Source organism: Cannabis sativa, chromosome 2, assembly GCF_029168945.1.
Source record: "Cannabis sativa cultivar Pink pepper isolate KNU-18-1 chromosome 2, ASM2916894v1, whole genome shotgun sequence".
Taxonomy (NCBI): domain Eukaryota; kingdom Viridiplantae; phylum Streptophyta; class Magnoliopsida; order Rosales; family Cannabaceae; genus Cannabis; species Cannabis sativa.
Genome location: NC_083602.1, coordinates 43,447,672 through 43,467,888, shown reverse-complemented (window position 1 = coordinate 43,467,888; position 20,217 = coordinate 43,447,672). Strand labels below are relative to the sequence as shown.

At 35.1% G+C, this 20,217-nt stretch overlaps 1 protein-coding gene across 1 annotated transcript; it reads left to right on the top strand.

The window, feature by feature from the left end:
• Positions 1-531: 531 nt before the first annotated feature.
• LOC133034311 (uncharacterized) lies at positions 532-1,221 on the top strand. Its single transcript, XM_061109369.1, has 3 exons — positions 532-679; positions 815-999; positions 1,108-1,221. Exons 1-3 carry the CDS (start codon positions 532-534, stop codon positions 1,219-1,221), a joined length of 447 nt encoding a protein of 148 aa, XP_060965352.1.
• The last annotated feature ends 18,996 nt before the right edge of the window (positions 1,222-20,217 follow it).

Here is a 20,217-nt window from a genome sequence, read left to right as displayed (position 1 = left end):
GAGCTCTATTATAAGGATATCCGATCTCCATTGTTGGTTCTACATAGTTCTTGTTTTAGTGAGTAATCATCCCTAATGGATGAACGTTCATTAGCAATTTAACGCCGTAGAATCTCGAAAGATAAGTATTATTTTTAAGTATTTTATTCCTAGTACTGATCACCCTAATGGTGGCTGCTAAGAGTAAGACTTACAAAAGTATGAAACAATGGTGGAAGCTCGTAAGATAGAATGGCGTTGACTCTCGCCTAAACTACACAATGCTAGATTCTTAACTTGATCGAATAAAAGGCTGCTAGAATGTTTGTTATTTTAGATGAGCTGACTACTCTATTCAATAAATGGTATCTTTGACTCTCGCCTAAACAGGACACTGGTATCAGTTTGTTGAAAACCTTGGAAATTATTTAGGGTTGTATGTTTTAGTATTTTCACTTGTTATTCCTACTTGCTAAGTGCGAATAATTTCTAAATATGATTTTGTGTTAAACCTTACTTGACTTCTATTTATTGATATTTGTTGTATCCACTATGACTATGAACAATCCCATGGTGTCACTGTTGACTGACAACGAGCTCAATCGAGCTAACTTTATCAAATGGAGAGAGAACATTAATATTGCTCTCATTGGTGAAAATTCCCTGTTTGTGCTGACTGAAGAGGCTCTTGAGCAGCCAGGTGAGAATGCGACCAAGGCAGTCAAGGAAAAGTTTGAGCGTTGGCAGAATGCTAACAATAAAGCTCGATACTTTATGTTGTTTACCATGGTCAACACCTTGAAAACAAGGTTTGCAAACACTCTCACGGCTGCAGAAATCATGAACCAGTTAACTGAACTGTTTGGGATGGCGTCAATTCAAGCTTGCTTTGAGGCAACCAAGAATTTCATCAATGCACGGATGAAACCTCATCAGAGCGTGCGTGATCACCTACTCAAGATGACTAGTTACTTCCAAGAGGCTGAGAATCATGGAGCTGTTATAGATCAGACAACTCAAGTGAGTTTGATCTTGAATAGTTTGACTCAAGCTTTTCTGCCTTTTACATCAAATTTTGTCATGAACAAGTTGGAGCTTGACTTCCACAAGTTAATCAACAACCTTTAGACATTTGGAAATTGGATTGGAGGACCACAGAAAGGAGGAACTAAAGCTCCTAGTTCTAGCACTACTAATGGTACAGCCAAGGTTGAGGCAAACATTGCCTCTACTTCAATGTAACGCCCTAATGCTAAGGCACGCTACAGTGCTTTTTCAATTACAGTGCAATCTTTGCTAATCAAAGAATTTTCATGAAAAACGTGTCAAATTAAAACTTTTATATTAAATATTAAACTTTATATTATATCAAAATATTTACAAGTGTCGGGATCCCGTTTTCAAAATTCTAAAATACAATATACCAAAATACATATTAATCAGGTCGCACAGCGACTACAAAATACAACTCCCAGATGTCCCGAGACCGAACACTCCAGGTCGCGCTGTTTCGACATGTACAATCTCATCCTAGCTCAGGTTTACTCCTGTTCAGCTTTCGCCTTTCCTTTACCTATACATGGAAGCAGAACTGTGAGTCGACAGACTCAGTAAGAAAAGCATATAACATATCATATAATTTCCAACTTGTAATTAGGCGCCCATACACCTATTTACAAGGCTCAACAGATGAGTAAGAACGTTCCATACTAGGGTATAGCCACTATACTACATACACTACGTACCTCACTGTACGAGTGTTGGTAGGGTTTGTTTCATACCCTGAGTACCACTGAGTGATATACCACACACACTCAGTACCTCTTTGTACTTGTGCTGGTATCACTAAAATGTACTCTCAGATAACATTCACTATACCAATGCACTCTATACCTTAACTGCATAAGTGTTGGTAGTGCACTAGTTCTCCCAAAACCCTTCACCTCTTGCTCAATTTGTTGGATTTTATGCCCTAAATAAAACTCTTTACAATCTGATTAGTTATCAATATAAGAAATTTGAAGTGATTGATGTTTGCATGAATTTTACATGCTAATTGTTTAATATGTTTATTACTATTATACACAAAATCAGTTAAATCCAGATCATATGTTTATTCACAATTACAGTATCGTCAACACAGTGGAATGTGATTGTGATCATATGAATCAAAAGACTTGGTCCCTGTTCCATCAGTGTTATTGGATTTACACTAATGTGATAATCAGCGATGATGTGTACTTACACTTGGAGTAAGTGTTATGTTCTTTCCAGGACATTAGTAAAGTATACTAGTTTCAAATGTACGGAGTATACATTGGACTGGATTGATATTGCAACTAAGTTAAGATATTACAAACTTACCGTTATATATATCTTTCCAAGTCAATATCAGTAGTTGATCTTAAGATTAAAAGAATCTAAATCCTGATATGCTGGGGCTCAACTCAGGAGTACTATTCGTGTTCTTTGATTTATTAGTTAAGCCTACTTTTGTGTCAGGGTGATACGTATATTTTGGGAACATGATAGTATGATTGAGTGGGAGTGCTGAACATAAATATGGAATCTATAGCTTCTACTGGTGTATAGAAGTCAAGTGATGATTCCCTTCGAGCTTAGCAAATAGAAGTAAATGGATGAGCTCTTGTTTAACTGACTATTTATTAGATCACTAAACACTATTTACAGGTAGCTAAGTGTTTTAAGGGGCAAAATACATTGAGGGGTGAGAACGGTAAAGAAATCCCATCTCGATGTAGATCATCTATATAGAGGATCTTTAAATCACAATAAGATTATAACAATGGTTAAATGAGATAGCATATTGATATCGTGAAACATATAATATGCTCTATATAAGTCTGAGAGTGCAATTCTAAGTTCTAAGAGTGGATTCAACGAAGAATTAATAAGTAGGAATTTACTTGGTAAATTTGGTTCACTTATTAGCATATAGATCCATGGTCCCCATTCTAGTTGAGAACATTCTGCTTGTAAGACTCATTAATTGATTCGTGATTGATCAATTATAAGTCTAAAGTTAGACTATGTCTAATTTTATGAATTTTCACTAAGCAGGGGTGAAATTGTAAAGAAAAGAGATTCTAGGTTTATTTATTTATTAATGGACTTTATATGTCTAGTTAATAATTAAATCAAATGACAATATTATTTAATAATCTATTTTAGTTATTAAATAATTAGTTTTGGCATTTAAAAGGTTAGAATTGGAAAATTTGCGTTTTTGAGAAAATAGAAATAAAATTTGATAAAACTGCAAAATCAAGTGGGGCCCACTACTACACCTTGGCCGGCAACTTATTGTGGAGTTTCAAATTGTTTTTTTCATTATTTTAATGCCAAATAATTCCTAACCTATACCTAGTAGTTGCCAATAAATAGAAAGTGATGGCTCAGTCAAATCACAAGTTTCCAATATCCTTTTCTGACAGAAATTTCTCTCTTCAGAAAAACTGAGCCTTCCCCACTTTCTATACCTGGCCGAAACCCTCTCTTCTCTTTTCCCTTCATCAATTTCGACCCTAGTGAAAGAGTGAGTGCCCACACACAGCAAGCAGTAACTCAATCATAGATTGGAAGACTGTGAAGGATCAAACTTGAAGAAGAAGGACATTCGGGCTCAGATCTTGATTATACTCTGCTACAGAAAGGATACAAGGGTTAGAGATCTGAGCGGAAGGAGACATTAATTTCGCTGCATCAATGTAAGGTTTTCGTAACTTTATATGTGTTTAATTTATCGTTTTAGAAAGTTCATATTTAGGGTGTTTAAACAACATACTTGTGAGTAGATGTAAGATCCTGGTAAAATAAATTCCAACAGAATTTTCCACTAAATGCCACCAAACTTTCCAGAGTACCTAAACAATGCAACAATATTTTCCAACCAGTATATTTCACACTAAAACTCAATGAATCAAATTATGCCATTAGAGATCAAAGATTTGAACTCAAAGCTCAAACTTGCATAAATCCAACACAACACACTAAAACCAGCTGGAAGAACTTGAAACCAACTCAAATGAACCCTAAAATTCGAATCCTAAACATCCCAAACCCTAACAGCCACTAATTCTTAAAATCACAACATGAAACCAACTAAAACATTGAGAAAACTTAGCTAAGAGTGTCTAGGGTTACCTTAGCTTCAAGAGTGCTTGTTTCCTTAGCTCCAAACCAGCAAAACACCAAGCTTTGAGGGTGATTCCCTCTGGTTTTGTCCCAGCTGAAAGAGAGAGGGAGAGAGCTTCAAGAGGAAAAGTCTTTTTCCTTATTTTTTTGATTTTTCTTCAAATGAGAAAAGGGTTTCCTAACTATTCCCTTGCTGAATAAAGCTTGCCGGTGTGACAAGGCTATGTAGCCACCTAACACACCACTTAACCAAATGTTTAAAATGCCCTTTAGGTTAAAGCTTAGGTATTTCTAAAGCTAGGGGTAAAATGGTCAAATTCCATAATCCCGCTTAATCCCAATATTTTATTTTTTCTAAAATATTTCCCACTAAGAAATAAGGTTCTAAACTTACCCATGTGATTAGACTAGCCATCCATCGCATTTTTCGTTGTCGCTGAGCAAAAATTACAAAAATAACATATTTCACATATAAGTCAAATAACACCCCTAGAGTTTAATAAAATCTCCGGAATTGAGAAATTATAACTCTAATATTGGGGTCCACAAATAAATAAATTCATAAATAATTATAAAATTAACAGAAATTAGTGCTAATTGTCTTTACTAATCCAAATTACTAAAGCGGTCATTACAATTATCCCCCCGTTAAAAGGATTTCGTCCTCGAAATCTAACACGAATAGCTGCGGATCTTTGAGTCCTCATATTAGACTCCAACTCCCAGGTGGCTTCTTCCACCTTACTATTCCTCCAGAGCACCTTAACCAAGGCAATGGTCTTGTTCCGAAGAACCTTTTCTTTCCTATCAAGAATTTGTACAGGTTTCTCTTCATAGGATAAGTTTGATGGCAGTTCAAGGGCTTCATAACTCAAGATATGAGTCGGGTCTGACACGTATTTCCTCAACATAGAAATATGAAATACGTCATGAACTGCCGACAAAGCTGGTGGTAAGGCTATCCGATACGCTACCTGCCCGACCTTCTCAAGTATCTGAAATGGCCCAATGAACCTAGGGCTCAACTTACCCTTCTTCCCGAAGCGCCTAATACCCTTCATTGGTGAAACCCGTAGGAAAACATGTTCCCATGCCTGAAATGTAACATCTCTGCGCTTCTGATCAGCATAACTTTTTGTCTTGCTTTGAGAAGCAAGCATCCGAGCCTTGATCTTGTCAATAGCTTCATTGGTCCTCTGAACTAATTCTGGACCCAAGTACTTCCTTTCTCCAGATTCGTCCCAATGAATAGGGGAGCAACATTTTCTACCATATAACATCTCATAGGGAGCCATTCCTATTGTATTCTGGTAGCTATTGTTATAGGAGAACTCAATTAGAGGCAAGTACTTACTCCATGAACCCTCAAAGTCTATGACACAGGCTCGTAGTAAATCTTCCAGAATCTGAATCGTTCTTTCTGACTGACCATCAGTCTGAGGGTGAAAGGTTGTACTAAACTTTAGCTTGGTACCCATAGCCTTCTGAAGACTCACTCAAAACTTCGATGTAAACTTTGGATCCCTGTCTGGCACAATAGATTTAGGGGCTCCATGGAGATGAACTATCTCCTTTACATACAGCTCAGCGTACTGATCCACTGAATATGTAACTTTCACTAGCAGGAAATGAGCTAACTTTGTGAAGCTATCCACTATGACCCATACCGAATCATACATTCCTGTGGTTCTAGGCAATCCAGTTACAAAGTCCATTGCAATGTCCTCCCACTTCCACTCAGGAAGGACTAAAGGCTGTAATAACCCTGTCGGCCTTTGATGTTCAGCCTTAAGTTGCTGGCAGTTTAAGCATTTGGACACGTAGTCCACCACATCTCTTTTCATCCCATACCACCAGAAGTAGGGTTTTCGATCCTGATACATTTTTTTGGTTCCCGGATGCAATGAATAAGGTGTGGTATGAGCTTCATCAAGTATTTCTTTCTTAAGCTCGTCAATGCTAGGAACACAAACTCGAGTTTTGTACAACAACATTCCATTATTCGAGACTGAAAAGTCTCTAGGCCGACCAGCCATTACTTCATCTCGAACTTTAACTAACTCAGGATCTTCTAGTTGAGCTTTTCTGATTCTCTCTAACAGATCAGATTGAAGTGTCAAGTTGTGCAATTTCCCAACTACAAACTCAATCACTGCACTAACCATTTTAGAGGCTAGTTGAGGGGCTATCAAAACCGTGCTACAAACCTGCTCGAGACCCCTTCTACTCAAAGCATCAGCCACAACATTGGCCATCCCGGGGTGATACAGAATCTCACAGTCGTAGTCTTTAACTAATTCCAGCCACCTCCTCTGCCTCATGTTTAAATCTTTCTGGGTGAAAAAGTACCTTAGACTCTTACGATCAGTATAAATCTCGCACTTTTCACCATAAAGATAATCCTGCCATATCTTTAGAGCAAAAACCACAGCAGCAAGCTCAAGGTCATGAGTTGGATAGCGCTGCTCATAATCTTTCAATTGACGAGAGGCATAGGCTATGACTCTGTTAGCTTGCATCAGAACACATCCTAGACCCTGTCTGGATGCATCACAATAAACAACGAATTTCTCTTGATCTGATGGCAAAGCGAACACTGGAGCTGTTACCAAACGTTGCTTCAACTCCTGAAAACTTGTTTCACACTTGTCTGACCACACAAATCTCTGATTTTTGTTAGTCAACTCGGTTAGGGGCATAGAGATTTTAGAAAAGCCCTCGACAAAACGTCGGTAATACCCTGCTAAACCGACAAAACTTTGAACTTCTGTCACTGATTTTGGCCTCGGCCAATTCTTCACTGACTCAATCTTACTTGGATCAACCATAATTCCATTCTTTCCGAAAATATGTCCCAGAAAAGATACCTCAGACAACCGGAATTCGCACTTTTTGAACTTTGCATACAACTTGTGATCCCTTAGTCACTGCAACACCATTCAAAGATGATGCTCATGCTCCTCTTCTAACTGGGAGTATACAAGGATGTCATCGATAAACACTATAATGCAGTTATCGAGGAAATCCTTTAATACCCTATTCATGAGATCCATAAAGGCTGCAAGAGCATTAGTCAATTCGAATGACATTAACAGAAACTCATAGTGCCCATATCTGGTTCGAAAAGCAGTCTTTGGTATGTCCTCTTCCCGGATTCTGAGTTGATGATAACCACATCATAAATCAATCTTCGAAAACTCTGTCTTTCCCTGAAGCTAATCGAACAAATCATCGATTCTGGGTAACGGGTACTTGTTCTTAATCGTCAACTTGTTTAGCTCCCGATAATCAATGCACATTCTGAGGGAACCATCTTTCTTTTTCACAAACAGAACCGGAGCTCCCCAGGGCGATACACTGAGTCGAGTAAACCCAACATCAAGCATCCCCTGAAGCCGTAACTTAAGCTCCTTGAGTTTTGCTGGAGCCATTCTATATGGAGCCTTAGAAACAGGTTCGGCTCCAGGTACAAGATCAATCACAAAATCAATTTCTCGTTGCGGCGGCAATCCCGGTAACTCCTCGGGAAACATGTCGAGAAAGTCTTTTACCACTCTGACTACCTCAGTCCCAAATTTTTCGGGTCTGCTGGAGTCAATCATTACTGCTAAAAATCCTACACATCCACTGTGTAGTAGATCTGTAGCCCTCAGCATAGAAATAATCTTGATTCGAGACCCCTGAACTTATCCAACATAGACAAATGGATCTTCACCTTCTGGCTGAAAAGTCACCATTTTCCGTTTACAATCTATAATTGTCGAATACTTGGACAGAAATGATGTCAAACTCAGTTAATTCCAATTCTATAAGGTCAGCACTCAACTCCCTATCCTCGATCCTAACCGCCATAGACCTAATGCGCCAATTAGAGATAATCAACTCCCAGCTAGGCAGTAGGGTTCCAAACCGTCTTTTTAAAATATCACAAGGCCTACCCAAAAGATCAATTATTCACGTAGCCACATATGAGTGTGTAGCTCCCGAATCAAATAATAGAGTATACAAGGAGTTGTTGACAGGAAGCTGACCTGTCACCACAGAAGGACTGGCTGCAGCATTAGCTTGGGTGATAGTAAACACTCGAGCAGGAACAGGTTTTGCCTCTGCTTTCGGTTCTTCCTTCTTTGCCTGAGGGAAATCTTTCTTAAAATGCCCCACCATGCCACACAGAAATCATGTCTTTCAGTTGCACTCTTCCGGATGATGTTTCTTGCTACGAGGGCACTCAGGGTTAGAGTAACCTTGACGTCCACCTCTACCTTGGTTCCCACGGAACCGCTTGCTTTGCCCTGAACCACCACATTCCGAGGTAACCTTCCTTGATAGATCAGTGGTGGAGTCACCACCATCCCTACCATAAACAGGAGTAGGAAAAGTGGGGGTTACACCAACACTCGGAGTCACTCGGGACTCCTGAAGGAATTTCACAGCACCCTCGGCTCTCAAAGCTTTTTCAACTATTTCAACATATGTGGTTGCTTCATTGGTGGTGATCACTAGATCATGTCTGATCTTCACATTTAAACAAGCCAAATACTTCTCTTTCTTGCTAAAGTCAAGTGGCACGATACCCACGGCAAGCTTGGCCAGACAGTCAAACTTTGTAGTATACTCAGTAACCGACATCCCCTCAGTTTGCACCAACTCAGTAAACTCTTTCAGCTTTGCACTGTAGACAGCTTCATTATAGTATTTAGAGTTAAACAACTCCTTGAATTCTTCCCAGGTCATTGTTGGAGATTATTTTACCAGGATCTAGATTTACTACCAAGTATGTTTGATTAACATCCTCATATGAATTCTAAAACAATGAAATAAACACATATAAAGTTTAGTAAACCTTACATTGGGTGCAGCGAAATATAATGACTCCTTCCGTTCAGATCTCTAGCCCTTGATTCCTTTCTGTAGCAGAGCATAATCAAGATCTGAACCTGAATCTTTTTCTCTCCTTCCTTTGATTCTGATTCTCCTTCTTGTTGTTTGAATTCTCCTACAGTCTTACACACTATGATTGAGATGCCACTTGATGTGTGTGGGCACTACTCATTCACTCAAGGATTTCAAAATCTGAAGAAAAGAGAGAGAGGGGCGAGTAGGCTTTTTCTGAAAGAAACAATGTGCAAGTCATAAGTTTCTTGAAGCCAATACTTTCTATTTATAGAATGCCTTCTAGGTTTAGGTTATAATTGTCTGGCATTAAAATAATGGAAAAATAAAAATGGTAAAAGCTTTTAGTGGGCGGCCATATAAGGAAATTGGGCCTCACTTTGCAACTTTCCCATTTTGTTATTTTTCATCCCCTTTTTCTCAAAAATGCCAATTTTCCAATTTAGCCATTTAAATGCCAATTCTAATTATTGAATAACTAAAGATTAATTATTAAATAATATTGTCATTTAATATATTTATTAATTTAGACATATAAAGTCTCTTAATTAATAAATAAACATAGAATCTCTTTTCTTTACAATTTCGCCCTTGCTTAGTGAAAATTCATAAAGTAGACATAGTCTAACTTTAGAATTATAATTGATTAATTAAAATAAATTAACTGAGTCTTACAAGCAGTATGGTCTCAACTAGTATGGGGACCATGGGCCTATATTTCCGAGCTTCCAATAAGTCGAACCGAATGTACCAAGTAAATTCCCTAACTTATTAGTTCCTTATTGAATCCACACGTAGAACTTGGAATTCCACTCTCAGTCATATAGAACGCTCTATATGTTCTACGATATAGATATGTCATTAGTTATCCATTGTTATAGTCCTAATGTGATCAATGACCCTCTAGTAGATGATCTACATTGAATAGGCACTAAGTTACCGTTACACCTTCAATGTATTTTATCCTTAAAACACTTAGCTCCGTATAAATGATATTTCAGCGAAGTGAAATGAGATCTCCACCATTTATCTCTGTTTAGCCAAGCTCGAAGGATATCATCGTTTCACTTCCAAATTCCTATAGAAGTTATAGACTCCATATTTATGTTAGCGCTCGCACTCAATCATACTATCATGTTCCCAAAATGTACGTATCACCCTGACCCAAAAGTAGGCTTAACTAACAAATCGAAGAACACGTATAGTACTCTTGAGATCGAACCTAAACATATCAGGATTAAGATCATTTGATCTAGGATCAACGGGTGATATTGAATTGAATAGATATTACGGTAAATTTTAATATATCTAATCAAAGTTCAATATCGGTCCCTTCCGATGTATACTCTATACATCCGATACTGGTAAACTTTGCCAATGCCCTGGAAAGGACATAACACTTTTCCAAGGTGTAAGAATACCTATCGCTGATTATCATGTCAGTCTAAATCCAGCGAACTGACAAATCAGGGAATAAACTTTCGAACATATCATTAAGATTATATTCCACTATGCTAACAACACTATAATCTTTAACAAATTCATATGTTCTGGACTTAAATAGAATTCATACATTATATATAATCATGAAATAAATCATGTGAACCATGCAATATAAAATGTTATTTCTGATCTTTATTAATAAGTAAATTTGATTAAATTGAAATGAGTTTTATTTAGGGCACAAAACCCAACAAACTCCCACTTGCACTAACATAAAACAAAATGTGCATTTCAAATAATCTCAACACCTTGATATACAAATCAAGTGTAGTAGTAGTAAACTCCTCGTAATAGGATCTGACAGGTTGAATTAACAACAACCTTTTCTCCACCATTACTTTCCCTTAATCACAAAATGCTTGATATTGTTAAATTCCTCTCTATATGTCTACTCTCTTGGGATACTGGATTCTATACTTTTGGCAACTACTTTTTGGTTATTCAGGAAATAACACTAGTAGTTAAGACAAGTTGGAATGCTGCCACAAATGTATAGAACTTTCCTTATACTGAATAAGTACCTTTCCTACAACTTTAACATTCAGTCTCTCTCTGGTAGACCTAGAGACTTCAGATAGGTTTTTACACTTCTCCAAAATCACTACTCCACCCCCAGAGTAATCACCATCTTATCAGCAGACTTTCTAGCACAAAGGCAAGTCTCGAAATCTAATGTGGTGTAGTCTAAGAGTCTTAAACACACCCTTATTGACTAACATATAGTTTCTCTCCTTAATCTTAAGATTTAGTTGATTGTCTTCCAATGTTCCTCTCCAAGATTAATCTGATACCTACTCATTACTACCACTCAACAACAGGTGTCTTGTCTAAGGCATACTAAAGCATATCTGAGACCTCTCACAGTTGATTTAAGAAATTCTTTCATGGCTTTATCTTTTCTGGAATAGTTGAGATTTTTCCTTAGATAAATAAAATCTGTGTCTAGAAGTTACGAAGCTTCTATAGATTGCCATTGGAAAGAAAATGCTTCAGCATCTTACTAAAGTAAGTTGCTTGCATTAGAGTAAGTAATTACCAGGTATACCACAAGCCATAGGTTTAGATAAACTCAAACCTATAATACTAGGAAGAGGAAGTTTTGTTAAGTCCATTGAATAGACTTATTAACGAAAATTTCCTTTTATGTCCTTGTACTAGAAAACTTTAGGTTACTCCATGTGAATGGATTAAATCATAGTTCTCTTGGCTTTTCTTCTTAGTTTCTTATCTTGACAATCCATTACTTTTTTAAACTCACAATGGATTTTAATCACTAGTGTCTTCCAAGTGATAAGAAGAGTGAGTTCCTTGAAACCCTCCCACTACGACAAGCTACCGTGAATTATGTCTAAGAAAACTAAATGGTATTAACCTCTTCGGTTGTGTCAAGACAACAGAGGCAATGGGATCATCATATGTAGAATAAGATGATAGAACACTTTTGGAATCAATAAAAATTATCTCCTTTATTTGCTACTTTATTTTAAGACTTAGTCATTTTCTTAGAAAAGTAGTATTTGTTTAAACAAACACTTTCTTATCTAATGACTATGGGATGGTCCACCCCTAATCATTTAGAATAGCTAACAAACATGCAAACCATGGTTAAGAGTTCTAGCTTTTCTTAAGATTTCGATTAGGTCATCCACGAATCTAGTAATGATTTACATTAAGTATACAACCATTGCATCATTCTGAAATTGTATTACCATAGAAGGACTTAGGCAACGACTAGCAACTTAATCATCAATATGCAAATCCAATTTCTGGGGAGGTAAGTTTGTATATAATTCAAAAAATCAATTTAATGAACTTTGAACTGCATATCTACTAACTATTTCTCCACCCCTATCAGTTCGCAAGATCTTTAACCACTTACCTTAATGGTTTTTCACCATTGCTAGAAATTCATGAAATTTTTCAAACATTTCGAATTTCTTTTGCTTAAGGTAAAATCTAGAGTGATCGTTTTAAGAATACAACGAAAACTCATATCCACCCCTGAATGCACATCCATCTACAAATGAGATGATTATACTTTCAGTGGATATAGACATATTAACTCTTTGCAGAGATTGATCTTGTCAAAACCACAATGAACAAGATACAAATGCCATAGATATAAAATATGGTTGTTTCTTTTAATGACTTAGGTTTAGTTACATCAAACAGTTCTTAGAATAGTGTAAGTGGAATCTGGTCACAGAATACTAAAGTCATACAGTTTAAATACATTGAAAGAAAATGGTTATTAAACACTTGTGAAAGTTTAACTGTGTAAAGAGTAGTTCTTTCTTGGACCACCACTACTAATCTAACTCTAAGTTTTATTTGCCCATACAAGTAGGAGATTTCTAAGATTGAGGATTTATATCATTTTGGGATAGAATTTCGGGAATATAATCATATGTGTCATTTAATTTCTTAAGAGAAAATATAGAATGACATGAAATGATTATAGACCATTCATCCAATGATATGTTATTGAGCTAATTCGAAATGAATACGATAAGAGGAATTAGGATAATTTCGTTTTAAATAAGAATCCAACGATGCTTCGAGAGGCGAGGGACAAAGTAATCTTATTTATACAATCTTCTTGTTTCATATTGTAAATACTAGTCTAAGGTGTCATCAATTCATGAACAGCTAGATGTTGCATTTACAATATTTATCTTTCGAGATCTAACACTATTATGTTTGTCTAATGGTGAAAATCTATTAGGGATTATCTCATTAGAACAACAAACCAAGTTAGACCAAGAATGAAGATTCAAAATTAAACTACGATTTAATAACAGAAAATAACATGGTTCACTATAAATTCATACACAATTCAGAAATTATTAAACACATAGCAAGTAGGAATGACAAGTGAAAATACTAGAACATATAATCCTAAATAATTTCCAAGGTCTTCAACAAACTGATATCAGTATCCCGTTTAGGCGAGAGTCAAAGCTACCATCCATTGAATAGAGTTGTCAGCTCATCTAAAATGATAAACATTCTAGCAACCTTTTATTCGATCAAGATTGGAATCCATCGTTGTCCCGTTTAGGCGAGAGTCAAGGCTATTCTATCTTATGAGCTTCCACCATTGTTTCATACTCTTGCAAGTCTTATACAGTCGCCACCATTAGGGTGATCAATACTATATAAAAAACTTACAAAAATACTTATCTTTCGAGATTAAACGGTGCTAACTTGCTAATGAACATTCCTACGTTAGGGAGGATTACTCACTAAAACAATTGCTATGTAAAACCAACAATGGAGATCGAATGTCCTAATAATAATAAAGCTCATTATTTAATAAAAGTTGTATTTTCTTCTAATATTTATTTTAATCAATTTATTTTAAATGTATATTTATTTAATTAAAATTTCAATTAGAATAAAAAATTCTAAATCTAAATTTTAATTTAATATTTATAAATTATACTTAGATGGATATGGAAATAACGTGAATTATTTCCATCTTAGTAATAATTTCCAATAAATATTTAGAAAATTATTCAATTTAAGCTGTTTCAAAATTAATTTAAATTAATTTACAACTCAAATTTAATTTTCTATAAATATATATTGCATTTCGAAAAATGAAGTGTATAAGAATACTACTTTCGAAAATGCTTTAAAATAAAATAAAAATAAATCCTGAAAAAATTATCTTAATTTTATGTTGGCCCAAAATTAATTAATAAAATTAATTTACAACAAAAATATAATTTTCCTATTCAATTAAATATTTAAGAAAAATTTCAAATATTTAAGTATCATTATTAAGAATCAACTTAAATATTAATTTTCTATTTAATTAAATACACTAGAAAAATACTTCAAGCAAAACAGATAATAACTATCTAGACTTTCATTGACTAATTAATTTAATTTCTAATTATAATATACTTTAGTTCATTTATTTTAATTAATCATTAAATAGAAAAATCATTGATTTAAGTTGGTCCAAAATTAAAATAAATAATTTTCAACTTTAATCTATTTCCAAATAAAATTCGAAATTTCTGCATTAAAGAAATGCAATTTCGAAATTGTGGGAAAAAGATTAATAAAATAAAATAAAATATATTTTGAAAATTATTCAAATTCAAGTTATTCTAAAATAATATTCCAAACTTAATATAATTTTCAACTTTAATTAAATAACATGAAAATACCAATAAATAAGTATCATGATGAAAATCAACTTAGATATTGAAATTTTCAATTTAATTAAATGTATTAAATTCAAGAAATAAATAATTAAGTATAGAGGAAACTTAATTATTAATTCTAGTTTAATACTAGGAAAATATACTAAACTTAGATTGTACCAAAATTAATTATTAAACGATTAATTTCACAATCAATGATATTTTCCTATTTAATATTAGAAATAATAACTAGTATAGAAATAACTATCTAGAATATATATCATTAACTAAGTGTTTTTCTAAAATTAAGTTTAAAATATTAAAATGAAAAATAAATTTCATATATTTTAAAAGTTAATTATGTTGCTAATTCAATTTTAATTAGGTTAGACTAATATAATTAACCTAATACAATTATTTAAATAAGGCAAATGGGTCTTCACAATTGGGGTAGTTCATGTGAGGGGGAGCTGCGTTCAGTATGTCGTACCCACTTCTATTGGCCCCCAACTCTCACACAAGGCCCAAAAGAGAGGAATGTAACCTTTAAATAAACAATTTTTATTCATTGAATAAGCCCAAATCTAATTGGGCCTAAATAAAATTACTTATGTCAAATTTTATTTTAGCAACCTAGTCTATTTACTTAGTAAAAACTTAAATGGGCTTCCTATATGCATCTAAGCCCAATAGCAAACATATAGGCTCACACAGGTTAAATAATTTGGATAGGCCCTATCATGTTACTAGGTTTACACAGATGAAAAAATTAAAAAATTTACCTGTTACAAATTATTTATAAGATCTATTGACAATTGGACAATGATTAAAATCAGATCATTAGATCTGTCAACAAGTTAATCATAGCAATTTAGATCAAATAAATAATAGGTTTGTTAAAAAAAAATTTAAATAAATAATATAAATAAATAAACAAATATTGTCCATGTAACAGATGTGAAATAAGATATTAATATAATTAAATTATTATTCTTAAACAAGGATCTAGATTTATTACCAAGTATGTTTGATTAACATCCTAATATGAATTCTAAAACAATGAAATAAACACATATAAAGTTTAGTAAACCTTACATTGGGTGCAGTGGAATATAATGACTCCTTCCGTTCAGATTTCTAGCCCTTGATTCCTTTCTGTAGCAGAGCATAATCAAGATCTGAACTTGGATCTTTTTCTCTCCTTCCTTTGATGCTAATTCTCCTTCCTGTTGTTTGGATTCTCCTACAGTCTTACACACTATGATTGAGATACCACTTGATGTGTGTGGGCACTACTCATTCACTAAAGGATTTCGAAATCTAAAGAAAAGAGAGAGAGGGGGTTGTAGGCTTTTTCTGAAAGAAACAATGTGCAAGTCATAAGTTTCCTGAAGCCAATACTTTCTATTTATAGAATGCCTTCTAGGTTTAGGTTAGAATTGTATGGCATTAAAATAATGGAAAAATAAAAATGGTAAAAGCTTTGCATAGTGGGCGGCCATATAAGGAAATTGGGCCTCACTTTGCAACTTTCCCATTTTGTTATTTTTCATTCCTTTTTTCTCAAAAATGCCTATTTTCAAATTTAACCATTTAAATGTCAATTCTAATTATTTAACAACTAAAGATTAATTATTAAATAATATTGTCATTTACTATATTTATTAATTTAAACATATAAAGTCTCTTAATTAATAAATAAACCTAGAATCTCTTTTCTTTACAATTTCACCCTTGCTTAGTGAAAATTCATAAAGTAGACATAATCTAACTTTAGAATTATAATTGATTAATTAAAGTCAATTAACTGAGTCTTACAAGCAGTATAGTCTCAACTAGTATGGGGACCATGGGCCTATATTTCCGAGCTTCCAATAAGTCGAACCAAATTTACCAAGTAAATTCCCTAACTTATTAATTCCTTATTGAATCCACACTTAGAACTTGGAATTGCACTCTCAGTCATATAGAACGCTCTATATGTTCCACGATGTAGATACGTCATTAGTTATCCATTGTTATAATCCTAATGTGATCAATGACCCTCTAATAGATGATCTACATTGAATAGGCATCAAGTTACTGTTACACCTTCAATGTATTTTATCCTTAAAACACTTAGCTCCGTATAAATGATATTTCAGCGAAGTGAAATGAGATCTCCACCATTTATCTCTATTTAGCCAAGCTCGAAGGATATCATGGTTTCACTTCTAAATTCCTATAGAAGTTATAGACTCCATATTTATGTTAGCGCTCCCACTCAATCATACTATCATGTTCCCAAAATGTACGTATCACCCTGACCCAAAAGTAGGCTTAACTAACAAATCAAAGAACACGTATAGTACTCTTGAGATCGAACCTAAACATATCAGGATTAAGATCATTTGATCTAGGATCAATAGGTGATATTGAATTGAATAGATATTACGGTAAATTTTAATATTTCTAATCAAAGTTCAATATCGGTCCCTTCCGATGTATACTCCATACATCCGATACTGGTAAACTTTGCCAATGCCCTGGAAAGGACATAACACTTTTCCAAGGTGTAAGAATACCTATCGCTGAATATCATGTCAGTCTAAATCCAGTGAACTGACAAATCAGGGAATAAACTTTCGAACATATAATTAAGATTATATTCCACTGTGCTGACAACACTATAATCTTTAATAAATTCATATGTTCTGGACTTAAATAGAATTCATACATTATATATATAATCATGAAATAAATCATGTGAAATATGCAACATAAAATGTTATTTCTGATCTTAATTAATAAGTAAATCTGATTATATTGAAATGAGTTTTATTTAGGGCACAAAACCCAACAGTCATAACTGTGACGTCCCGAGTGATGGTTGTCAACTCCCACCACTCGAGAGCGTCCTCGTGGAATGGGAAAGTAGCGCAAGTCACCCGATCATTACCAACCACTCCCATAAGGTTTAGAATGCGCTCAATTGCTGTGAGCCACTGGAGGTGCTTGCTTACGGAATCTTTCGTACAACGGCTCCATACGGTTGCAAGCAACAGGTTGTTCTACTGGCACCGATGGAACTGCAACGGCCTGAGCAACTTGCTAAGGAGGCACGGCAGGAGGACCCTACGGCCTCAACCTCTGAATTTCTTCATCCTGCTGGCGGATTCGATCTTGCATTTCCGCAAATCTCTGCTCCCAATCCGGAGGAGCTTGTGGTGGATTTACAGGGCGACCACCCTGAGCTCTGCCACGGCCACGGCCGTGACCACGGGGATTCTAAGGATTTTGATTTCCCTGACCGCCTCCGGTCTCAACCATATTACCCTGACTTCTTGTATTTCGCTAGGCGTCCATTTTATAGGACAGCCTGCGAACCCATAAGCCAGGCAGGTTAGACAGCGATCACAAAACTTATTACCGCTCTTACGGACTTAAAGGCATAACACTTAAAATAAATAATTAAAATCTAATATGCTTCCTAGCATGCTTTAATAATCATTTAAAACACTAAACAAGTACGAGCTTAGTGAACCGTGAACCGAGCTTTCTATAATGAAGATTGTACATGTCTTGGAAAGTTTCAGTAGACAAACCTGGCGGCTCTGATACTAAAATTATAATGCCCTAATGCTAAGCCACGCTACAGTGCTTTTTGAATTACAGTGAAATCTTTGCTAATCAAAGAATTTTCTTGAAAAACTTGTCAAATTAAAACTTTTATATTAAATATTAAACTTTATATTATATCAAAATTTTTACAAGTGTCGGGATCCCGTTTTCAAACTTCTAAAATATCATATACCAAAATACATATTAATCAGGTCACACAGCGACTACAAAATAAAACTCCTAGATGTCCCGAGACCAAACACTCCATGCCGCGCTGCTTCGACATTTACAATCTCATCCTAGCTCAGGTTCACTCTTGTTCAGCTTTCGCCTTTCATTTACCTACACATGGAAGCAGAATTGTGAATCGACAGACTCAGTAAGAAAAGCATATAACATATCATATAATTTCCAACTTGTAATTAGGTGCCCATACACCTATTTACAAGGCTCAACAGATGAGTAAGAACGTTCCATACTAGGGTATAGCCATTATACCACATACACTACGTACCTCACTGTACGACTGTTGGTAGGGTTTGTTTCATACCTTGAGTACCCCTGAGTGATATACCACACACACTCAGTCCCTCTCCGTACTTGTGCTGGTATCACTGAAATATACTCTCAGATAACATTCACTATACCAATGCACTCTATACCTTAACTGCATAAGTGTTGGTAGTGCAACTAACACATCAAGGATGCATATACACATAACATATACATACATTCAGATATTGATATCACACATTATATTCAGTTCTTACCTTCTTTCCAGATTCAAGTGCACTGGCCGACCTGAACGGAAGCCTCGTGCTAGATGGATGCCCTATTCACATTACGAAACTGGGTAAGCTACATGATCAAAACACTAATCTCGAGAAACCCGAACCCATAACCCTAGGTTCTATTATACTCTCTATAGGTTACTCATACTCTGGAATTAGGGAAACACCCAACCACGGCACTGAAATGGACAAAATAGAGGAAATGAAGTGTTTGGGGGATCTTGCCAAAATCGCCTAGCCGGTTTTAGAGGTCTGGCAAAACCGGCTAATCGGTTTGCACCAATTCTCCCCAAACCCTTCACCTGTTGCTAAATTTTCCACCAAATGCCACCCAACTTTCCAAAGTACCTAAACAATGCATAAACAATATTTTCCAACCAGTATTTCACAGAAAAACTCAATGAATCAAATTATGCCATTAGAGATGAAAGCTTTGAGCTCAAAGCTCAAACTTGCATAAATCTAACACAACACACTAAAAACAGCTGGAAGAACTTGAAACCAACTCAAATGAACCCTAAAATTCAAATCCTAAACATCCCAAACCCTAACAGCCACTAATTCTTAAAATCACAACATGAAACCAACTAAAACATTAAGAAAACTTAGCTAAGAGTGTCTAGGGTTACCTTAGCTTCAAGAGTGCTTGTTTCCTTAGCTTCAAACTAGAAAAACACTAAGCTTTGAGGGTGATTCCCTCTGGTTTTGTCCCAGCCGAAAGAGAGAGGGAGAGAGCTTCAAGAGGAAAAGTCTTTTTCTTTATTTTTTTTTTATTTTTCTTCAAATGAGAAAAGGGTTTCCTAACTATTCCCTTGCTGAAATAAAGCTTGCTAGGTGTGACAAGGCTATGTAGCCACCTAACACACCACTTAACCAAATGAGTAAAATGCCCTTTAGGTTAAAGCTTAGGTATTTCTAAAGCTAGGGGTAAAATGGTCAAATTCCATAACCCCGCTTAATCCCAATATTTTATTTTTTCTAAAATATTTCCCACTAAGAAATAAGGTTCTAAAGTTACCCATGTGATTAGACTAGCCATCCATCGCATTTTCCGTTGTCGCCGAGCAAAAATTACAAAAATAACATATTTCACATATAAGTCAAATAACACCCCTAGAGTTTAATAAAATCTCCAAAAT

Coding starts and splice junctions, on each gene's coding strand:
- LOC133034311 (XM_061109369.1), top strand. CDS start 532: ATGACTATGAACAATCCCATGGTGTCACTGTTGACTGACAACGAGCTC. Junction 680..814: donor AGAGGCTCTTGAGCAGCCAG/GTGAGAATGCGA, acceptor TCACGGCTGCAG/AAATCATGAACCAGTTAACT. Junction 1,000..1,107: donor TTATAGATCAGACAACTCAA/GTGAGTTTGATC, acceptor AACAACCTTTAG/ACATTTGGAAATTGGATTGG.